This window comes from Dama dama, chromosome 11, assembly GCF_033118175.1.
Source record: "Dama dama isolate Ldn47 chromosome 11, ASM3311817v1, whole genome shotgun sequence".
Lineage (NCBI taxonomy): Eukaryota > Metazoa > Chordata > Mammalia > Artiodactyla > Cervidae > Dama > Dama dama.
Window position 1 is genome coordinate 20,017,186 of NC_083691.1, and position 24,297 is coordinate 20,041,482.

The following is a 24,297-nucleotide window of genomic DNA, read 5'->3' on the forward strand; positions in this document are numbered from 1 at the left end:
CCTGCTACCTGCAGCTCAATTTAATCCTAACATGGGTTCCTTTCCCAACAAGTAACATCCCCCCTCCCCTTCCACATTCAGAATTAACTGATAGACACGAAGGTCTGAGAGATGGAGGTCGCAGTGGCTCTATCATTATTAATGCTGATTGGAGACATAGCTTTACATTGGTGGACAAAGGTTGTGCAATTTCCTAAAAATCAGACAACAATGGAAGTTGACTCTGACTTTCATAGATGACTTCTCTGTAGCAGGCAACAATGTTTGCTAAAATTTTACCCACAGTAGTGTCTTTCAAAATTGCCATTGAACTTCTCAAACCCTGCTGCTGCTTTATCAACTACGTTTATATTCTCAATCCCTTGTTGTCACTTCAATTTTCACAGCATCTTCACCCAGATTAGAGCCCAACTCCAGAAATCATGTTGTTTCATCAATAAGAAGCAATTCATCTATCAAACGTTTTTTTTTTAATAACAGATGTAACAAAATGAAAAAAAAACCTGACATACTGCAAGAATTACCACAATGTGACACACAGACATGAAATGAGCAAATGCTTTTAGGAAAAGTGCTCACGGACTTGCTGGACACAGGGGGGCCAAACCTTCAGTTTTTAAAAATCACAGTATCGCAAAGCATAAAATGAGGTATGCCTGCACAGAGATGGGCAGTGCTGTTGAGGACAGAGCTGGGAGGAAGAGCCTGGAGGCCCGGTTCAACGATGCTCACTTTAACAGTTGTGAAAAGAAGAGACGAAACACCAGAAGCTGGAGTGACGAAAAAGTCATTTATGTAACATGTCTACAGTTTACAGAGGGCTTTCGTTTACACAATCTCACATTACTCTCAGAATGATTTGCAAAGTAGAACACTTTGTCACATTTCACAAGTAAGGAACTGCTTAGAAAAATGCTATCACCTGTGGCCATGCTTCCTTTGTGGGTTTTGGGGGTACCACCTTCTTCAGCCATTTTTCCCCTCCTCCTTTTTTCTCTCTTGGGAAAGGCTTTTTCTTTGGTGAAAGTGAAAGTGTTAAGTTGCTCAGTCGCGTCCGATTCAGCGACCCCATGGAAATCTCCAGGCAAGAAACTGGAGTGGGTACTGCCCCTTAAAATAAATGCTAACGGGCCTTTCCTCTTCTCCTGCTGGTACCCTCTCATTAGGTGGCCTCACCCACTCATGTTTAGCCATCACACGTAACTGACAGCTGCCAAATCTACAATGCAGAGCCTGGAATCCTCCGCGGAGCACTTGACCTGCACACACAACTTCTGCCTCGTGGCCAAGGCCTGCAGAGGCAGCTGGTAAGGACTGTGAGGAGGGAGGAGGCTGGTGTTCAGCTGAGGGACAGGACTACAAAAGCCACTGGAGCTCGGAGGTGTGCGAATCCTACATACTTGACATGATTTTCCAGCATGTTGATTTTTTATTCCTAAGCTAACTCTTTTTTCTACATGGTCCTAATCTCACGTCACTTCAATTCTTTCTTTCAAAGTGAGAGAAGTTTAAAATATGAATCTGAATGATATAAGAATTTTGAATGGTATGAGCCAAGCATTATCAGTCTAATTATACCATTCACTCACTCACTCACTCACCTAATTTGTTCAAACATTTATCGAGCGCTTTTCAACTGCCAGGAGTGGCGCAAGGCGTTGGGCTTAACAATGATTAAGACAAAGTCCCCCAAGGAGCTCACAGTCTAATGGTAAACTACTGAGTAAACTGAGGCACAGAGTGGTAATGACTTACCCGATGAGGTAGAAAGAGCGAGGTGCTCAGGAACATGGGACTAGAGCTGGAGAGAGGGCAGGGGACCACTGACTCATTGTAAATAAACCCCTCTGGTTGAAAAGCAAGGCTGCGTACAGAAACATATTACAAAATCTTGCAAAAAAGGTTAAAATAGTTTTCAACTGTCACCATGACTGAATTCATGTCTTGCAAGGAATTCAGTCATGAGCTGATGGCATTTCTGCACTTGTCCCCAAAGCTTGGGGCACGTCAGCAGTCTGCTTGGACACAATGACTCTGTAGGGAGCCTGAAGTCCAATTTTAGCACTGGGAAACCATACTGAAATACTTGCATTAAATCCACAAACTTTAACTGCACACATCTTTATGGTACTTCTACATGTAGAAGTTAGGGAAAAAACTCTCCTCTAACCCTCATTCGGAGGATTCTAATAAGTTATAGATACCACAGAAATTAGAGAATATGTCTGTTACTTTCCATATTTACATTTTGGCTGTACAAGGGTGAACAGTCTCACTTAGACGTATTTCAAAAGTGATCTAGACATTATACAAATATGTACAAAGACATCACATCAGGTGTGTGCACACACCCATCCATGCAGACATGAACCCATGTAAGGCAACTTCTTTTGTGACAACAACACTCGATCCGCATGGCAAAGGGCAGAGTCCACGAGGAGCTGTCCACCCCGCCTGCCTGTCTGTTTCAGTGACAGTCGTGTGATTCAGTAATTTCTGTAGGCAAGATGACTGCTTCACTGGCAAAAAAACAGTGAATAATTATAAAAAGAGCTGTTTTCAAATGCAGAAACCACCATTATCCAGGAATCTAAGGAGCAAAGTGCTTGGAGGCACTCCTGGCCTTCTTGCAGCTACCAAGAATGAGAAAACGGCAGGGACGAGTTATTGCTCTGAGGATCTTCATCCACACAGGAGTCCAAGAGACTCCATGCATGGACCGTCAAAACACCATCAGTTGCTCACTTCAAGCACTTCCTCACTTTGATGTGGAGGATTTTCTTCTGAAAGATAACAAACACGGGAGAAATCTTCCTAAATGAAGGTCTCAAAGGCAGGCAGCTAAGAGAACATTCAAATTTTTAAGACAAAATAGGAAGACCTCAGTAAAGAACCATATTCTTACATGAGTGGCATAAGGCTAATGTTTCCAGTCTCACAAGAATAATAAACCAGGACTCAAGCATGAGCCTGAGGACCTGGGTCAGAGGATCAGCCTCCTCTACAGAGACCACACTCCAAAACCAACTACAATTCTAACTTTTCACAGATATCAAAATTACACGGGATTTAACAACAGGGTTGTTAGAAACAGTAAGCAACTATAGTAAGAATTACCCTGTAATTTTTAACTCATGTTTTTGTAGCTAGGAAGAGTAAAGATATCTGTAAGGCCATAATATTCATTTTATGAATATTATTCATAAATATTCATATCCATAATATTCATTTGTTAAACTATATACATTTAAAAAATCATTAGAATCTTAAATTTTCCTAATCACAAAATCGGCGTGTTTACCTTTCTCAGGTTGAGGGTGCTCCGAAGGCTTGCTTTTGGATGAAGAGGTCCCTACACTGTCTGACGTTTTATTACTTGAGTGGGAACCCTGCTCCACTTCACATAAATAAACATCAATGGGTCCTTTGGTGCTCCTGATATGTACTGTGATAGAATCCTAGCACAAGACACAGAAAGCATTAAGATGAATGAGAGGATTCATGAATTACATGTTTTTACTTTCTAGAACTATAGAAGTTTCAAGGGACACTTCCGCAAATTCTCATCCAGGTAGTTTCTTTGCTGTCATATATTTGAGAATATCATGTATTTGCTTAGCCTGAACCACAGGAAGCACTCATTAGGAAGCATCACCTCGAAGTCACAATTTGAGTGTGACTGGAATAAACAAAAGGTGTTCCTTAACTGTAATACACTGTCCAGTAACAGCTAGGGTCTCACATGGACTGTGGTCTTCTGGGGATAAAAGGGGAAGGTGGGTGAGAGTCACCTCACTGAGGGAGGTGAAGTCCCCTATTGCAATGAAGAGGACACAACTTCAGTGCTGACAGGTCTATCAGGCCATCAGCACTCCATCTGTCCTAAGAATGGTCTCACTCCTTGGTTGAGTCCACCCTGACCACGCATCTATCGACAAGTATCTTTCAATACAAACTTTCCTGCAAGCAGCTGACAGTATTTCCATTTACACATTAATTTTATTTTTCATTTTAAATGTTTAATTTAGTGTCCTCCTTTATTTGTGAGTCTTTTATGAGTTTGGTTAGTGAGTTAATTCCCCAGAGCCCTGTTTGACACTGGATCTTAACACTGAGGCCAATTCTTGGTGATTCCTCTAAGAGGCCATGATAGTACAATGGCTAAGAATAGACTCTGAAGCCAAACTGTCTGGGTTTGAATTCTGTTTTTCTTCCTTACTGTATGATGGTAAGAAGGTTTATCTTTTTGTGCTTTAGATTTCTCATCTGTAGAGGATAATAATCATGACTACTGAGTTTGTTGTGTTACTCAAAACACATTAAACACATTAAAATGGGTGAGTGCCTTGAGCTGTGGATCAGGTATGCAGCTAACATGCACACACTAGTTATCAGGTTACTGGGACTGCAACAACGCACAGTCCAAGTAGCTGGCTTGCCTCCCTTTGTTGTTGTTTAGTCATACAGTTGTGTCCAATTCTTTGTGACTCATGGACTGCAGTCCACCAGGCTCCTCCGTCCATGGGATTTTCCAGGCAAGAACACTGGAGTGGGTTCCCATTTTCTTCTCCAGGGGATCTTCCCAACACAGGGATTGAACCCGCATCTCCTGCATTGTAGGCAGATTCTTTACTGCTGAGCCACCAAGGAAGCCCCTGTTTCCCTTTAAACGTTCTTAAGAACAGGGGGGTGGAGAATTCTTGCTTGGAGAATCCCCATGGACAGATGAGCTTGGCGGGCTAAAGTCCACTAAGTGGCAAAGAGTCGGACATGACTTGAGCAACTAAGGACGTGCACACACACACACAGACACAAAAGCAGGGCTACCTACCTTCCTGGGAGCTGGAACATCCAATCTGGTTTCTGCCGGTGCTTTAACTGCGATTACAATCTGTTCATGGAAGGCTTGGATGCTATGAATGTCTTGATACGTCACATATGCTAGTGTAAAAATCAGTTAAGGGTCTCTAAGCAGAGGATGGAGATTAAAAAATTATTTCATATGTAATTCTTACTATTTCATCAACGATCCTTAGGATTTTACCAAGTGTTTTACAATATAACTCAAAAGAATTCTTTTATTCTACTATGACAGTGATAACACTTTCTGGACAAAATATAGTAATAAAGTCTGGGTGTTTTAAAACAAAGACAACACATGAAGGTATTCAAACCTCCCTGCACTTCTCCCTATCATTGCTACATCTTATGAGAATCTCTGGAGAAAAATAAGTGTTTTGATGAGAATCTCCTAAAATGTAAGGGAGAAAGAATCTGTTAGTAGTAGAAACAACTTAGAAAACCAGTTTTTCAGGACTATCAACTACTCATGGGACTGCTCTCATCCCCAACTATTTTCAATCTTGCTACCTGAATTTTTCTCATCTTCTTTTATTGTGTTGCTTGAAATTTTACCACTTACCTGATTTAAAGGGTTTCACCAGCATCTTTTTTTTAAACTCCACAGACCTTTTTGACTGAGTCCAGTAACAGCATTTACTTTCCTTCTAATAACTGTATTGTGGAAACAGGAGTTTTTGACTGCAGTAGAATTTAAAGTAAATTTGAAACGTGAACTAGCTCAGTATCAGTGACACCTCAGAAAGGTGCTGCATGGGGAACACGGCAGCAAAACTGTCTAGGAGACTTGGGAGGCGATCAGAATCAAAGACAATCTCCCCTCTGGTCCCAGAGACACTGTCTTGAAGAGCATGACCATCCAACTGTGTCAGGCTTGGTGGACTGGAAAGGCAGTTTCAGTATCATTTCTATGGCAGTTCATTCACTTCTAAAGGTCTCATTTTGTATCTTAAATATATTAATTAAATTACCAAGCTGAGCCTACTATTTAAGGTAATTGCTTTGGGAGAATTTTTTTTTTAAAGGTACAGATTAAAGGATATCTTTCATTTTCTTTGTCATCTGTCAACTCAAACAATTGCTGAGCACAATCCTTGATTAACTCATCCAGGGCATCTTCCATTGTTGATAAGTCAGACAGCTCCTCCTGCAGCTTCTTCTGTTGGGGCACTGCTCCAAAATTGCTAAGATCAGAGCCTCTTTAAAAGAAAAAGATCCCCATCAACAACATCTGGGAGATTACAAATTAATACAAGTTAGGTTACTGGAATGTCTCCAGAAGTTTACACCTGGTGTCTCCCACAAGAACAGACAATAGGTAACAAACTCCACTCCTGCTCTCCTGTTATTCTAGACAACCATTACTTCTCTTTGGGTTTTGTCCCTATTTCTATTCCCTGACAAAGAAACTTTAAAAACAAAACCAACATCACAACCCTCTGGAAATCAGAAGTTCTACGGAAAGCTTACTAAAGTTCAGTGAGCAGTGAACTGAGTCAGTAGCACCTAGTTTCAGCCCAGCTCTGCTTTCCACAGTATGACTTTTGACAAGTTCTTGTCCATTTGTGTTTGTGCTCATTCATGTCTGACTCTCTTGCGACCCTTTTGGACTGTGGCCTGCCAGCCTCCTCTGTCCGTGGGATTTTCCAGGCAAAGATACTGGAGTGGATTGCTATTTCCTCTTCCAGGGGATCTTCCTGACTCAGAGATCGAACCAGCTTCTCCTGTGTCTTCTGCACTGCAGGTGGATTCTTTACCCACTGAGCCATGGGAGAAGTCCTTTTGACAAGTAACAGTCTTATGGCAGAAAGTGAAGAACTAAAGAACCTCTTGATGAAAGTGAAAGAGGAAAGAGAAAAAGTTGGCTTAAAGCTCAACACTGAGAAAACTAAGATCATGGCATCCGGTCCCATCACTTCATGGCAAATAGATAGGGAAACAGTGGAAACAGTGGCTAACTTTATTTTTCTGGGCTCCAAAATCACTGCAGATGGTGACTACAGCCATGAAATTAAAAGACGCTCATTCCTTGGAAGGAAAGTTATGACCAACCTAGACAGTATATTAAAAAGCAGAGACATTACCTTGCCAACAAAGGTCCATCTAGTCAAGGCTATGGTTTTTCCAGTAGTCATGCATGGGTGTGAGAGTTGGATTATAAAGAAAGCTGAGCACAGAAGAATTGATGCTTTTGAACTGTGGTGTTGGAGAAGATTCTTAAGAGTCCCTTGGATTGCAAGGAGATCCAACCAGTCCATCCTAAAGGAGATCAGTCCTGGGTGTTCATTGGAAGGACTGATGCTGAAGCTGAAACTCAAATACTTTGGCCACCTGATGTGAAAAGCTGACTCATTTGAAAAGGCCCTGATGCTGGGAGGGATTGGGGGCAGGAGGAGAAGGGGACGAAAGAGGATGAGATGGTTGGATGGCATCACTGACTCAATGGACATGGGTTTGGGTGGACTCCAGGAATTGGTGATGGACAGGGAGGCCTGGCATGCTGCGGTTCATGGGGTCGCACAGAGTCGGACACGACTGAGCGACTGAACTGAACCCTTTAGTTTTTACACATGAAAAACAGCACATACTGGCCAAACAACAGTTCATCTGCTAAAATTCTGAGTCTTTAGTTTTCTCTACAGTGCATATTTAATCTGGTTCTACCTGAAAATAATGATTTTTCAAAGATTTATTTTCTTTATTACGGTCTGCCCCAATATGATGTGACTTGAGCAACTACCAATATTCATTCTTTTCTTCGATCTTTATAGAAAATTAAGAGGGGAGAGGCTGTTACAACTTTACCTTTTGCTCGCCAGTTCTCAAATCTGATTCTAATTAGTGACTTAGAACACAATCTGACATTAGCCCCTAAAATGTTAGCTATTATTCAGCTGCTGCTGCTGCTGCTAAGTGGTGTCAGTTGTGTCCAACTCTGCAAACATGTTCAAATTAAAATTCAATTTGAATTTCTGTACTACTAAAAAAATAACCTCCTTTATGAACCCCTTTCCTCTAATAGCGAAGTTAACTACTGAGAATCATTTAATGATCTTTGCTGGTAGATTTTTCTTTTGCCTGCAAGGTTATCGAGGTACTTATATGCTGGAACTGTTTCTTACTGATTCAAAATACTTGTGTGTTGTTAAGTATAACCGCTCCCTTCCTTTGTGTGTGTGTGTGTCCCCCATGCTTATCTATATGTAATATCTACATTTATACTATAAGGTCTTCTTTTCCTGAAATCCTTCCTAACCATATGCTAAGTATTTACCAATTAACTCTGAAATACGCAGCCTCCTGAATTTTTTTTTTTAACATTCAGGGAATTGCTTCCAAGCCTGACCGGCACCATAACCCGGGGGTCGCTGTTAAGAAGGCAGGCATCTGTGTTCTCCCAGAACTGAACTACAGCCCCTTGGGAGGAGGCCTCTCCATGTTCACTACGCTCCAGAGCAAGAACCACTGTTTTACCACCACCACCGTAACTGATTCCCCCTGGTATCAATGATCAACTGGAACTGAGGCAACATTTTTTTTTAAAAATTCCTACACAATCAGATGCCCACTTATCTTGAAAAGTGAAATTCCTAAAACTAATCATGACTCCACTCAGCTTTTCCATAATATTGGGATGATATTATACGGCTTTTAGTTGGTACCAAGTAGGAAAAAAGAAAACAAACCATTGATAGTACCTAGTTTGTTTTAAGCACAGTATTGTCACTTATTGAGAAGAAAAAAAAACATGAAAAGTTTGAAAACAACTCACATCCACCGAATATGGTTCTTAGACTTCTTTTCAACCAGGTTGATTCCATCTAAGACGTTGGTGATGTCATACACTCTTCGTTTTCGTACTCCCAGTTTCGTTGCAACCTTGTTTAAGTCAAGAATGCCCCCAGGAGCAGATCTGACAAGATCCATAAATTTTCGAGTTAAATAAACCAGTGATACATCAAAACGAGGTCTCTTCACTTTTAGTGCTTCTGGGATACAAAACAAACACAATTTGTAAAATTTTAAATAGCATTTCTTTCTCAATTCATTAAAAAGACCATTTATTTCTTCTTGATCAATAACCACAGACACCTACAGATATTCTACCCACTGACCAAATCATAGCTAATTTTTACAAAATCGACTTCTCAAAATGGATGAAAACTTATTAGCCTATTCCAGGTAAACAAAGGCTTTAGACTTAAAGGAATATTTGAAATATGCAACCAGTTCCCCCTGAGTATGTGAATCTGAATGGCATCGTATCAGACATAAATGGTGAGCCTGCATCTATATCCATACCACTCTCAGGGACAGGATTAGAAATAATGTTTAGAATCAAATTTCTCGTTTGGTCCTCAAGTCATGAAATTCTTTATGAAGCAAAGTTAGAGATCTAGCTTTAAAAAAAAAGGTTTAAAATGTCCCTATACGTGTCATAGTGTAAACCAACCTGATGAAATCTGGAAAAGGCTCAAATCAGTCTTCTAATTAGCATGGTTAGGATATACCTTGAGGGAAAGTGGCATGACTATTTTTCAAAATATTCATTACCCTATATTAACAGATAAGCAAATGAATAGGGAAAAATCTCTTTAATTCCCTCATTTACTCATTGCTACGGTTTTCCGGATACCCCGACACTACACACACACTTTCACATGCCCACGTCAATATGTAAATATATACAGTTTTAAAAAGCGAGAACAGAAACACACCGCTTTTTGACACACTGCTTCTCAATTCAGTATTATGAACATCCTGATGTGTCAACAAATTTATTTCAACTTTATTCTTTATGGCTGCATATTTAACTGCATGGAATATTTGCTCAACTCAGCCCAATGCGGGAAATTCAGATTATCTCTAATTTTACTATTTTGCACAATACTTCAATGAATCTCCTAGAAGCTAAATTTTTGCATGCGTCTTTGTTTCCTTTAGATAAGTTTCAAGATGTGGAATTGTTGAGTAAAAGTTTATTTTTAAACGCTGCCAAACATGCTATTTAGGATGTGGGTTCTATCAGTTTTACAAAGTTTATAAGGGCCTCCTCTCTTGCCCTTGCCAAAACTGAAGATTATCATTCTTTCCATCTTTCCCTGTTTGATACATGGGAAATAGATGGGCAAACAGTGGAAACAGTGTCAGACTTTTATTTTTGGGGGCTCCAAAATCACTGCAGATGGTGATTGCAGCCATGAAGTTAAAAGACGCTTACTCCTTGGAAGGAAAGTTATGACCAACCTAGATAGCATATTAAAAAGCAGAGACATTACTTTGCCAACAAAGGTCCGTCTAGTCAAGGCTATGGTTTTTCCAGTGGTCATGTATGGATGTGAGAGTTGGACTGTGAAGAAAGCTGAGTGCCGAAAAATTGATGCTTTTGAACTGTGGTGTTGGAGAAGACTCTTGAGAGTCCCTTGGACTGCAAGGAGATCCAACCAGTCCATCCTAAAGGAGATCAGTCCTGGGTGTTCATTGGAAGGACTGATGCTGAAGCTGAAACTCCAATACTTTGGCCACCCCATGCGAAGAGCTGACTCATTGGAAAAGACCCTGATGTTGGGAGGGATTGGGGGCAGGAGGAGAAGGGGACGACAGAGGATGAGATGGTTGGATGGCATCACTGACTCGACGGACACAAGTCTGAGTAAACTCCGGGAGTTGGTGATGGACAGGGAGGCCTGGTGTGCTGGGATTCATGGGGTCGCAAAGAGTCGGACACGACTGAGCGACTGAACTGAACTGAATAGTTCTTATCGTTTAGTGTGCAGAGGAAATAAATTCTACAAATAATTTAGCTGTCCTCCTGGTGTGGAGTATGTGATTACATTTTTTTTCCTACTTCACAGCACAGCACAGAATGCTTCAAAGGAAACAGTCATCCTATCTTCAATCAGAAATGCTCTTCTCCTGAACCTCTATGATATTATATTCAACTTAAAGACCACTGGTGGTTACTCCAAGAAACAAAAGGACATATTTTATCATGTAAATGTCTTCTATGTGGAGACCACTCCTATACTTAAAGATTAAACAGGATTAAATAGGAAATTTTTTTCAAAAAAGTAGAAGATAGTCATTATTCTGTAAAATCTTGCAAGATTACAAATGAGAAATTCTGACTTTAAAAACATTTACATCTGACTCTTGACCAAGACAAGAGTTAACCTATGTATAATTTACTATATAATTTGAATCCTATCTGCAGATTCAATCAATCCATCTGTTTGGCTGAAATCACCATCGTGTTTCTGTGTGAAGAGAGACCCCATGGGCAGCAGGGAGGGCCTGGCAGAGACGACTGGTGTGGGCAGCTGTGCCAGGGTGGCCTGCGCAGGAAGCAGAACCTGACCCAGGCATAAGACTGCATGCTCAAGTCTGAGCAGGGGGATGAATTCTGATTGGACAAGTTACTTAATCCCTCTGGGCCTCCGTTTACTTGTCTATCAAATAGGAATAATAATCCATACCTTTACTTTAAAGGGTTGCTGTGATAATCCATGTAAAGAGCTGAATACAGGCCAGGCACTGCATGAGCTCAATACACGTGAGACATGAGTGTAAGTCATGGCATGGGGCAGACGAAGGAAATGCTTCCAGAGGAAAACTAGGGGCCAGATATGGGTGGGACTGTGGGGGTTGCTGAGGAGAAATGAAGGCTACCATTAAGATTCATACTGGATGTCTAGGCATCGTATATCCCCCGAGATTAGGATAGGAGTAGATGGAAAGAGCACAAGGAACCACAGGAAACCAAGAGGGCAAAGACTGTCCTCATGTTTGTTGCCAAACCGCCTGCAATTCCACTAATGACAACAACTGCTTTCACAGAACTCTGGGAAATATCCCTAAACACGGACCATTTAGGGAAAAAAAAAGACATTTCCAAAGCAATGAAGAATAAATTGGCATTTGTGCACATTGACAGCCCACAACCTCAGGAGTTTTTGCTGAAATTCCAAGCTTGACATTTCAGTCTACAAATAGTACACTTTATTTAAGTTACTCATCAACTCAGGTACCTTTAAAATAAGTTACTGAAATCATAAGAAGGTCAAATGGCAAAACCTAAAACCTATTCAGGAATCAACTTACTTCTCATGGACACATATTGTACATTATCTTCTAAATTAATCCTTATTTTTGATGGCTGGAAAAGAGAAGATACAGAAATTTAACTTAGTAATTTAATTACAAGCAAATGAATAGCAAAAAAAAAAAAAAAACAACCACAATGCAAATGAACAGCATTTTACTGGATAATATAAAGGTTTGTCCTTTTTTTCACCCTGGGAAATAATTATGGTGTGAGGAAACCAGTCCTCCTAAACTACATTTATGCGAACTGTCATCACATCTGACAGAGTTTACACACTTGCATTTCTGAAACTGCACAGGCCTCTATAGGTACAGAAAGTGGAAGTGAAAGTCGCTCAGTTATGTCCAACTCTCTGTGACTCCATGGACTATACAGTCCATGGAATTCTCCAGGCCAGAATACTGGAGTGGGTAGCCTTTCCCTTCTCCAGGGGATGTTAGCAACCCAGGGATCAAACCCAGGTCCCCCTCGTTGCAGGCGGATTCTTTACCAACTGAGCCACCAGGGAAGCCCATAGCTACAGAAGCAGTAGTTAAAGAGGTGGGGTTGGGGGAGAAAGGAAGGGGGGTGGCAGTAGAGAACGAATATTGGAAGTTATTACTACATGGACATTAATTTACCGACTGTCTCAGGTACTGGGGATAAAGGGGAATTCAGAGGTGATCAGGACTTTGTCTCTGATCAGGATCTGTCTCTGACTCTGGAAGGTGAGGGAGAGATCTACACCCAAACTAACAAATGCTCACCCTTTGCTAACTCAGTGTTAAATGCCTCCAGAGAAATGAGCTCACAAACTTTCATTTTCAAAAGCAGCCAAGCAGTCCCACAATAATGTAAAAACAGCATTTCTAATCATGGAAAATAATGCATGCAATGTAACTGGAAACTTCGGTATTAGATTAATAAAACACTTCTTGTAAATCCCTGAGGCAACCAGGAAATTAGTATAACAGTAGCTCCAGTGGCAATGCTCATCATTTTACTATCTACTTAAAGGCTATGAAGGCTTACATAAACTTGTCGTAACATCTGCAGTACACTTAAAAATTGTTTTTTGCAAAACATATATAAATCCTAACCATGAAGCTAATGAAGAGAAACCCATATTAGCCTTTTGCTCAGAACAAAGTATAATGATGTCATGTGTCTCCAGACAGGCTGTGGGCGGGTTTAGCTTCTGTTTAACTGAAAAAACTGCCCTCAATGGGGCCGCAGCAAGATTGGGGTATTCATGAGGAGCTCTAAGAGAAGAGTCACCAGAACTCTGGGGTGTAGCCAGCAATTCTCAGGAGAGGGACCCCCCAGCCAAGCCTTGGAAGACAAGCCAGATTTTGCAGCAACCTGTGGGAGGTTGGAGAGAGAAGATAAATAATTCTTGGTGCAGGAAGTGACATGAATAAAGGTATGGAAATACAAACTACCTGGCACCTTTTGCGAGGCCACCTGGCTGGCCAGTGTGAAATCGACTTGTCACTGAGGCTGGAAGGGCCTGCCAGCACCATGCTTGACACACAGGACTGTCAAAGTCATGCCCTGGAGTTTGGCCTTTAGGCTGTAACCAGTGCAGAAACGCCACAGATTTCTGAACAAGACATGACATCCTTGGGCTCACGGTTCAGAGATCTAAGTACGGTGGCAATACGCCAAAAAAGACTGAGGAACGGGGAAGCCTGAAGGCGAGGTGAGCAGCTAAGCAGCTCTCTCCCTGCTGGTGTTACTATACAAGCCTTGGCACGATGGTTCCCTTATCATTCACGACAAGATGATGGCATCTGTCAGGAAGCTAACTCGATACAGAATAACGCCCCTGAAGCAGAATTCCACTGTAAAATGAATTTAGTCGTTGGAATTTAAACACCTGCAGGTACACCTGCTGGGTGCAAAACCAGAGTGGGGAGAGCCTGTCCTGGGGCAGGGACTCTGCTTGGCTGGCTCTCAGGCAGTGCCGACAACAGGGACAGGCTGAAAGAAAGTGAAGCTGCTCAGTCGTGTCCAACTCTTTGCGACCCTATGTAGCCCACCAGGCTCCTCTGTCCATGGTGATTCTCCAGGCAAGAATACTGAAGTGGGTTGCCATTTCCTTCTCCAGGGGATCTTCCCAACCCAGGGATCAAACCTTGGTCTCCCACACTGCAGGCAGACTATTTACCCTCTGAGCCACCAGGGACACGTTGAAGGGCAGTCCTATTGAAGCCAAACTTCAGACCAGGGTGACCAACTGTCACTGCTATTTTTACATTCAACCCTTCTGCTAAAAGACTATGAGACAGAGTTGAACTACTGATGCAAAATTTCTTAAAAGAAAAAAAAAAATCCATCCTTATCACAGGGACCTGAAACACCCATCAACAAACACCCTAAGTTGCTACACTACTTCAATCACTGTAGCGTCACAATCAACCCTGAGAACGCACATGGACGGGATTAACAGAGCAGCAGCCCCAGGGGTCGTGCTGCAGACAAGACTTGTTCTTGGTTCAGAGCGGGAGGGCCCAGGCCCCCACTCGTGCTATCTCCCCATCTGCTCTTCGCATGTGCTCCAAGGGAGCCTTCCCTGCTCCAGACCCCTCCCTCTGGTCTCCTTATCTAGAAGGCTGCTATTCATGGCTTGGCACAGGGATGGTGGTACCTCAATTAGTAACATGAGAATGTATGATTTTCTTTCCCCCACATTCTTTGCTATAAACTACGTATGGGCTATATTGGGATCTGTGGGGAAACATCCATTGGTTTTGATTCCCCACCACCCACCGAACAAAAAAACCCTCTCTCTTTCTTTTGGAAGACGCACGATAGCATCATGGCCTCTCAGGGGCTGACCTCCCAAGTAAAAATGGTATAAATCCTACAGACCTACAATTCGGGAGATTTGCAATGAGTTAACAGCAATGACACATTCATCTTATTTATACTCAATAGTTCTTGGCTTAAGATGGGTTTCAGGACCACCAGGACTTCTCAGGTGCAGGGAGACTCTTCCCTCATCTGTAACACAGTGTAGGGACAAACCTTTAATTAGAGCCCACTTTCCAAGCTATTGTGAAGATCAAATGACCAATTCTGTAAACTGTAAAAATCCGAAGAATGAATAAGAGACTATTATTGTTGTTGTCCTGTTTGAACCAGAACAGTTCTTGGCACATTCAGGCACTTGGCAAACATTTGTTAAACTAATGAATGGAAGAGTGAAATAGGATCTTGTCACGGATGACGTCAACTAATAAACAACAACGTGTATTTACAGACCCAGGGACACCGGGAAAAGATGCCCTCTTAGATGCCCCATCTGTAAGGATCACTGAGATTAGGAGGCCTCATGTTCTGTTTTCTAATACAAATTTATCATCTGGGGAGATTCAGTCTGACAATCCTGATTGGCCTTTCCAGCTATGCTAACTCTGGTGAACCACATTCGACAAACAGGTGAGGAGCTTTTCCTTGTCTCACAGGCCTAAAGATCTGGAGGAACTATATTTGAGGCTGTACTTAACGAGCTACACCGAAGAAGCCTGAACTCCTATCTTATTCTGAGTATAAAATCTGGTATCTTAAGGCTCAAATTATCCCAGATTCGGCCAATGGGAACCTTTTCAAAGTGGCTCCTGCAGAGGACACATCTTTTACCTTCTTGGTGTCTCGGGGATGGCAGTCCTCAGAACATCCTCAAACTTCTATGGCACTAAATGCTGCTGCTTCTAGTGCAGACAGCCCACCCCTGGGGGCACTGCCAACATTTCTGTTCCTTCAAGGAAGCCTCCCTGAGAGGCCACGCTCAGGCATCTCCCTGAAGACCTGCCCACAGACAGCCTGCTCTGCTCAGTAGCGCCTGACTCTCTGTGACCCCCAGACTGTAGCCTGTGCGCCTGTCCATAGGATTTCCCAGGCAAGAATACTGGAGTGGGTTGCCATTTCCTCCTCTAGGAAATCTTCCCGACCCAGGGGTCCAACCCGCATCTCCTGTATCTCCTGCATTGGCAGAAGATTCCTTACTGCTGAGCCAGCAGGGGAACCCAAAAGAGAGCCTGGTAGCAGCCAAACCTCAAGACTTCCTAAAAAAGCTTGTGGTTCAAACACTCAAACTGCTCTCCTCACTTGTTCGGGTCTATTAGTCTGTCTCCATGCTGAAACTATGGCGGCTGCGCTCAGCGCACACAGCTCTCTAGGAACCAGCAGCTCCTGGTAGGCAGGTCAGCACATTCCAAGTCATTTCACTGATGCTCCAAGTTCCCACATCTCATAACCTACACTTTGCAATTTAAGATCTCAAAAGAGAAAGAAGTAAAAGGTGAGTTTTAGGGGCTAAAATCTTAAACACTGCTTCTAAATTGGTTAAAAATGTCTCTATACAGAGATGCTCGCTTGTCCTGAAACAGCCTGTTTGGGGGAGCTTTAAGAGCTCTGCAGGCACATACCTTTTTCCAGGGGTCTGCTTTCTAGTCACACTTGGCAAGTTTTCCTTATTTTTCAATGTGCAGAGTAAATCCTATCTCTAATCATGTTCTGCCTTCATAAAATCCCAGTTTTTAAGCCATTTACCCCTGGGGGAAACATCAAACACTCAGCTGGTACACAAAACTATTTTTTTTGCATAGCATTTAATAATACACAGTCTACTAAATACTTCTAATCATTATCCAATTTTTCTAAAAAATGCTGAGAGAGGTGTTGAAATCACCATTTCACAGCCAGGAAAATAAACATTCATACATTCAAACATTTGGAGGGTGCCTACTTCATTCACTTAACAGCTATTTACCAAAATAGTTTTTTTGTTTTTGCAAGAAGCCCCAAGATACGCAGGGGATATACCAATGAAAGGCCAGAGCGGCTGCCCGGGCCTGAAGTGCCCCCATGCTGAGGAAGGGGTACGCAGGAAGCTCACAGGAGTGCCCAGCCCAGCCCAGAGGCTGGGTCAGCAAGGCTGCCCACAAATGACTTGTAATGGGAACCACAGGAGGTAACAAGGGAAAGTGTGCTCTAAAGAAAAAAGTTTTTTAAAGGGGGAAGTACAGATATACAGAAGTCCAGAAGAATATAGACATATGGAAAATTCAGCAACCATAAGCAGTTCAGCAAAGATAAACCCAGGAGTCTGATGACATTAAGAAGTTTCTCCTCTATGATGAGAGCAGCTAGGAACCATGATAAGATTCTTTTAAGCCAAATGACATGATCAGAAATACACTTTAAAAAGACCATCACGGTTAGTTACTATATGGAGAATATATAGAAAAATCAGGGGCAAGATGAGCAGGAAAACTAGTTGAGAAGATAGCAATCCAAAAGGTAGATGACAGCTAGAAGTGGCAAGTACTGGTGACTAATTTCTATTAGACAGGATGGAGGGGGTCCATTTGGAAAAGGTAAAGATGATGTGCAGGATACCAACTCAGGCAATATGGAGGGTGTGAGATCGAGAGTTGTCGCTTAAGCAAGACAATCAATTCCACTTCAGGTTATGAGTTTGAAATCTAGATAGAGGTGTGTAGTAGACAACTGGAAAGCTCTGAGCCCAATTTACAGATTTGGGAGTCATGACATGGTAACCAAAACTACCAGAGTGGATTGTTGTTGTTTAGTTACTAAATTATGTCCACTCTTTTGTGACCCCATGGATTGTAGCCCGACAGACTCCTCTGCCCATGGGATTTCCCAGGCAAGAATACTGGAGTAGGTTGCAATTTTCTTCTCCAGGGAATCTTCCCTACCCAGGGAAATGAATCCATGTCTCCTGCACTAGCAGGCAAATTCTTCACCACTGAGCCATCAGAGAAGCCCTACCAAGAGTGCGACTATCTGAAATTTCAAGGGATACGTGTATCTTCTGATAATAAATGCAAAATAAAGTGTTTTTTCCAGAGTAAGAGTTCAGAGCTTTTATCAAATTCTAAAATAATAAGAAGAAAGGCTATGACAAACCTAGACGGCATATTAAAAAGCAGAGACTTTGCCGACAAAGGCCCATCTAGTCAAAGGTGTGGTTTTTCCAGTAGTCATGTATGATTGTGAGAGCTGGACCATAATGAAAGCTGAGCGCCGAAGAATTGATGCATTTGAACTGTGGTGTTGGAGAAGACTCTTGAGAGTCCCTTGGACTGCAAGGAGATCCAACCAATCAATCCTAGAGAAAATCAGTCCTGAATATCCATTGGAAACGCTGAAGATGAAGCTGAAGCGCCAATACTTTGGCCACCTGATGCAAAGAACTGACTCAGTGGAAAAGATCCTGGTGCTGGGATAGACTGAAGGCAGGAGGAGAAGGGGACGACAGAGGATGAGATTGGTGGACAGCATCACCGACTTGATGGACATGAGTTTGAGCAAGCTCCAGTAGTTGGTGATGGACAGAGAAGCCTGGTGTGCTGGGAAATTCAGCAACCATAAGCAGTTCAGCAAAGATAAATCCAGGAGTCTGATGACATTAAGAAGGAGTCCACAGGTGGCAGAGAGTCAGACACGACTGAGTTGAACTGAAAAGAATAAGACCACCCGTACAAACTGTAATAGAAGTCACAAGAGTGCTGACTGACACCCCATATGAAGAAACTGTGCAGAAGGCTGAAGAGCCGAATAACACCAACATGAAAGGGATGGGAAAAGGAAGAGTTTACAAAAGAGAACACGAGAGACCAGAGAGGCAGATGGAGTGCTGAGAGCATGTGTCCAAGGGGACGTCAATGGTGAGTTTCCAACAGAGTGAGTGGTCCATCGTGTTAAAGCCACATGTGCTGGACCTGACAAGGTTGCTGGCAACCTTGGTTAGGACAGTCCTAGAGTTGTGCTTAGGGCTGAGGTCCCCCAGCAGCAGGTCAAGGTGGTAATGAGATGTGAGCAAGATGACCCAGAGTGCAAACAACTTTTTCAAAGAGTTTGGCTGTGAAGGGGAAGTGATATAGTAGGCGGAAAGACATAAGCGATTAAAGGAGGGATCTCTCAAAATGGAAATGGATTTAGGACATGGTTGGGTGGGGAAGATCCAATGGAGAAGGGATAGGTTACCCACTCCAGTATTCTTGGGTTTCCCTTGTGGCTCAGCTGGTAAAGAATCTGCCTGCAATGCGGGAGACCTGGGTTCGATCCCTGGTTTGCGAAGATCCCCTGGAGAAGGGAAAGGTTACCCACTCCAGTATTCTGACTTGGAGAATTTCGTGGTCTGTATAGTCCATGGGGTCACATGAGCAACTTTTCACTTCACTTTCAAGTAATTGAGAATTTACCATCCGGAGTCAGACACTGGGAGGTTCAACCCAGGCTTTTCTACTTACTAACCATAGAAAAACCACTTAACATCTCCAAGTCTATCCTGGCAACTGTCAAACAAGAATAATCCCTTAGGACCGCTGTGCAGAATTAAATGAGATGGCGCTCATCAACTATTTTGGAGCACTGAGTCCTCCTGGTGTCTGGATAATTTGACTTCAGGAAATATTTATTTACTAGTAACGGGAAGAAACCAGCAGAGAGGTGAAGAATGCGGGGAGAAATGGGAACTGACGGGTTTCTTCCATGGAAAAGTCCTGATAATCAAGGAGAATACACTGCATGCAGTCCAGAGCAACAGAAGAATTAAACGTTTCACAGGGAGTCTTAATCTCCCTCGCGTTTTCACTGTCAAAGAAGATGTAAGACGACAAAAACGTGATGAATGGGTGGAGCTGTGGGGTGTGAGGTGTGGACACAGTTTTAAGTGGCTGCAGCTAAGAAGGAGTATGGGAGAGGACGCTGCAGAGAACACGAAAAAGAGAGTGTGCAGAGACCCACTGAGATAAAAATGGGCGAGCATGCCAGTGTCAGGCAAAGCTGTGCAATTTTCTCCAACACTGCTCTGTGGCCCGAAGGAAAGATCGAGGAGGCTGACAACGTTCTTTTGGAGCACATGGAAAGGATAAGGTAAAGCGTTTCAGTGGACGACGAGGGCTCTGGTTCAGAGGACGTGACAGCACTGCGAGAACCCCGGGGGCCGGGGACCCCCCACACGCACGCCGTTCCCCGCCCCCACCCCGGGGGGGGCTTACCAGCAGGCCCTCCACGTTGATGGGGTCGCGGCAGCGGCGGCGCACAGTCTCCTCCGCCGGGTCCACGAGCAGGCTGGGCAGCTTCCGCGCCGGCCGCTGCTGACTCATGCTGCCTGGCCAGTCGCTCCTCGCCTCGCACCCCCGAGAGCTCTCCCGCCTTCTCCCGCGCCGCTCGGGCGACGCCCCCCCCACACACAACACGCCGGGTCCCGGGGGGTAGGGGGGCGGGAGGGGAGAAGGGGGCGTCGTCAAGCACGAACCGAGCCCCTGGCCGGCTCAGAGGCGCCGCCTAACTAGACCGGCTGGCGGACCAGACGCGACCCCGGGAGGTGGGACGCGGGCGGGCTAGAGAGCACCGTGACCCGCGCACCTCAGGACGCCAGTCCCGCCATTTTCCCGCATGCGCAGTGCGCCGCCGCCCCCAGTGCGCATGCGCGCCGCCGCCGCCGCCGCCGCAGCCCGAGCACTCCCCACGCGCCGCGCGCGGCCCCCAACCGGGCGGCCCGGACGAGGGGGAGCCCGGGAAATCCCGGAGGGCGGAGTCCGCGGAGAGGACGGCACCGCGAGAGGAAGACGCGGCGTGGGAGGTCGAGACGGAGGGGTCGGGGCGGGAGGGACTCAGGCCGCTGGGACAGCTCGCTTGTGCCCCTCGGAGTTCTTGACTCTTAACCACACTAATAACTGAACGTTCTCAGCGCGCAGGGAGTTAATTTACATCTCAGGCACGTGCCCACTGCTGATGCTTATTCGTCGGTGTTGGTCACCGAACCGTACGAGGAATTATTTACTGCTGTGCGTCTTTTTTTTTTCCCCCTTCTTCCCCTTTGTTCCTTCCAAATGAAAATTTGAGAAATAAGTGATTCCCTATGGTGTCGGAGATCGTGGTGGGCACAGGAGTTGCTCCTTTGAATTTGGCACAATCTCCAATTCTAGTGGAGGAGAGAGATAAAGGAAATGTTTAAAGCTGGAAGAATTGATGCTTTTGAACTGTGGTGTTATAGAAGACTCTTGAGAGTCCCTTGGACTGCATTTGCCAACAAAGGCCCGTCTAGTCAAAGCTATGGTTTTTCCAGTAGTCATGCATGGATGTGAGAGTTGGACTATAAAGAAAGCTGAGCGCCGAAGGATTGATGCTTTTAAACTGTAGTGTGGAGAAGGCAATGGCACCCCACTCCAGTGCTCTTGCCTGGAAAATCCCATGGACGGAGGAGCCTGGTAGGCAGCAGTCCATGGGGTCGCTAAGAGTCGGACAGGACTGAGGGACTTCACTTTCACTTTTCATGCATTGGGGAAGGAAATGGCAACTAACTCCAGTGTTCTTGCCTGGAGAATCCCGGGGACGGGGGAACCTGGTGGGCTGCCATCTATGGGGTCGCACAGAGTCGGACACGACTGAAGCGACTTAGCAGCAGCAGCAAACTGTAGTGTTGGAGAAGACTCTTGAGACTCTTGGACTACAGAGAGATCCAACCGGTCCATCCGAAAGGAAATCAATCCCGAATATTCATTGGAAGGACTGATGCTGAAGCTGAAACTTCAGTACTTTGGCCATCTGATGCGAAGAACTGACTCATTGGAAAAGACCCTGATGCTGGGAAAGATTGAAGGCAGGAGGAGAAGGGGAAGACAGAGGATGAGATAGTTGGATGGCATCACCGACTCAATGGACATGAGTTTGAGTAAACTCTGGGAGTTGGTGATGGACAGCCTGGCGTGCTGCAGTCCATGGGGTTGCAAAGAGTGGACAGGACTGAGCAACTGAACTGAAAACTGGAGCCACTTTGCTCTTTAGCAGTAATTAATACAACATTGCTTCCCAGGTGGCACTAGTGATAAAGAACCCCCCCTGAGGAGGCAGGAGGCTCAGGTTTAATCCCTGGGTCAGGGAGATCCCCTGGAGGAGGGCATGCAATCCACTCCAGTATTCTTGCTTGGAGAATCCCATAGTCAAAGAAGCCTGGTAGGCTACAGTCCATAGGGTCATAAAGAGTCAGAGATGACTGAAGTGACTTAGCACACATGCATGTAAATTAACTCAACTTCCATTACAAAAAGAAAAGAAAGTGTTTCAATAAGAAAACTTACATGTGCCACAAATCCAGGAAGCAGGTAATAAAAGGTGGAGTTTAAATGCCTATGTAAATAAATAATAAAGCTGGAGCCAGACGATGTGTTTTTCTGATCCTGGCTCCCCATGCTTAGACGTATATAAGATCTGAAGAAAGTGAAAAAAAAGTTAAGTTGCTCAGTCGTGTCTGACTCTTTTCGACCCCATGGACTGTAGCCTACCAGGCTTTTCCGTCCTCGGGATTTTCCAGGCAAGGGTACTGGAGTGGGTTGCTATTTCCTTCTCCAGGGGATCTTCCCCACCCAGGAATCGAACCCGAGTTTCCCGTATTGCAGGCAGACGCTTTACCCTCTGAGCCACCAAGGACGCCCTATAAAACCTGAAACAAGCTGTTTAATCAGTCCCTGCCTCATTTTCCTTATTTGTTGAATGGGATTAAAGACTACTTACTTCCTAAGATTGTTGTGGGGATTAAATGAACTAATGAATGTAGCCTACTTAGAACTGGGAATAGCTAGGATTTGATACAAAAAGGCATTTGTTGTTGTTGTGTAGTGGCCAAGTTGTGTCTGACTCTTTGGCAGTGCCTTGGACTGTAGCCCACCAGGCTCCTCTGTCCATGGGATTCTCTAGGCAAGAATACTGGAGTGGGTTGCCATTTCCTTCTGCAGAGGATCTTCCCGACCCAGGGATCAAACCTGAGTCTCCTGCATTGGCAGTCAGATTCTTTACCATCTGAGCCAAAGGCAGCCTAAGGTGGGGCAGCAAGGCTTCCAGAGAAAGGTGGTTTCCCAACAGACTTAAAAAATTTCTTGAGAGCAGAGATATTCTTTAATCTTTGTATCTCCAGCATCTAGCACAGTTCCTGGCAAATAGTCAGTCAGTCAGTTCAGTCGCTCAGTCATGTCCGACTCTTTGCGACCCCATGAATCACAGCACGCCAGGCCCCCCAGTCCATCACCAACTCCCAGAGTTTACTCAAACTCATGCCCATCGAGTTGGTGATGCCATCCAGCCATCTCATCCTCTGTCATCCCCTTCTCCTCCTGCCCCCAATCCCTCCCAACATCAGGGTCTTTTCCAATGAGTCAACTCTTTGCATGAGGTGGCCAAAGTATTGGAGTTTCAGCTTCAGCATCAGTACTTCCAATGAATACCCAGGACTGATCTCCTTTAGGATGGACTGGTTGGATCTCCTTGCAGTCCAAGGGACTCTCAAGAGTCTTCTCCAACACCACAGTTCAAAAGCATCAATTTTTCGGTGCTCAGCTTTCTTCACAGTCCAACTCTCACATCCATACATGACCACTGGAAAAACCATAGCCTTGACTAGACGGACCTTTGTTGGCAAAGTAATGTCTCTGCTTTTTAATATGCTTTCTAGGTTGGTCTTTCCTTCCAAGGAGTAAGCGTCTTTTAATTTCATGGCTGCAATCACCATCTGCAGTGATTTTGGAGCCCAAAAAATGAAGTGTGACACTGGCAAATAGTAAGTGCCCCATAAGTGTTTGCTAGATGAATGACTTTAAATGAAGGATAACCTAGAGGAAGTTGCTAGAAGAGTTGGTTTTATTGCAAAATGGAGAATTTCCCAGAGTAATTAAGTGACACCTTTACCAACCGCAGTCTCTGAGAAGGCAAGCTCTGGAGAAGAGAAATGGCTGTTTTTAATTAAAAAGAGACACAATCCAGCATTTGCTGTCTGTTTAGCATTCTCCTAAATGTTCTGTACACATTTCCTTATGTAAATCTTATATCAAAACTGAAAGATATGTATTTTTCTGCCCAATTTGCAGATTAGGAAAATAAAGATTAGCAAGATTTGTAAATATTACCTGAAGTCCTAGTTAGGCAGTGACAGAGGCAGGATTTGACTTCATAACTGATTGATTTAGTATGGATCCTTGGGAAGATTCTTGAAGGGTGACTGGATTTTCTATGGCCACAGGCTGGGTCAGGGAGTGAAGGTGGGTGGGTCAGGGTGGGGGTGGCCAGCACTGCATTTCAGGCTGAAGGCAGAACGTGAGCATAGCTGTGGAGGGTCAGGGCTGTGACACTGCCCTCCAGATACTTGCAATACCTGTAACTTGGTTTTACTCAACGTGAAGTGAAGTGAAGTTGCTCAGTCGTGTCTGACTCTCTGTGACCCCATGGACTGTAGCCTACCAGGATCCTCCCTCCTTGGGATTCTCCAGGCAAGAGTACTGAAGTGGGTTGCCATTTCCTTCTCTAGGGGATCTTCCCAACTC

The 24,297-nt window shown here is 44.1% G+C and overlaps 1 protein-coding gene across 4 annotated transcripts; it reads right to left on the reverse strand.

The window, feature by feature from the left end:
- Positions 1-499: 499 nt before the first annotated feature.
- Positions 500-20,394, reverse strand: E2F6 (E2F transcription factor 6). Of its 4 annotated transcripts, none has more exons than XM_061154823.1 (8): positions 19,981-20,394; positions 14,823-14,950; positions 11,962-12,016; positions 8,633-8,849; positions 5,903-6,059; positions 4,832-4,945; positions 3,302-3,458; positions 500-2,783 (listed from the first exon to the last, which is right to left on the reverse strand). In XM_061154823.1, exons 3-8 carry the CDS (start codon positions 11,966-11,968, stop codon positions 2,734-2,736), a joined length of 702 nt encoding a protein of 233 aa, XP_061010806.1. In that variant the 5' UTR covers positions 11,969-12,016; positions 14,823-14,950; positions 19,981-20,394; the 3' UTR covers positions 500-2,733. The 4 variants fall into 4 exon arrangements, with proteins under 4 accessions (XP_061010806.1, XP_061010805.1, XP_061010804.1 ...); XM_061154822.1 differs by having other exon boundaries at positions 14,819-14,950; XM_061154821.1 differs by lacking the exon at positions 14,823-14,950.
- Positions 20,395-24,297: the final 3,903 nt, after the last annotated feature.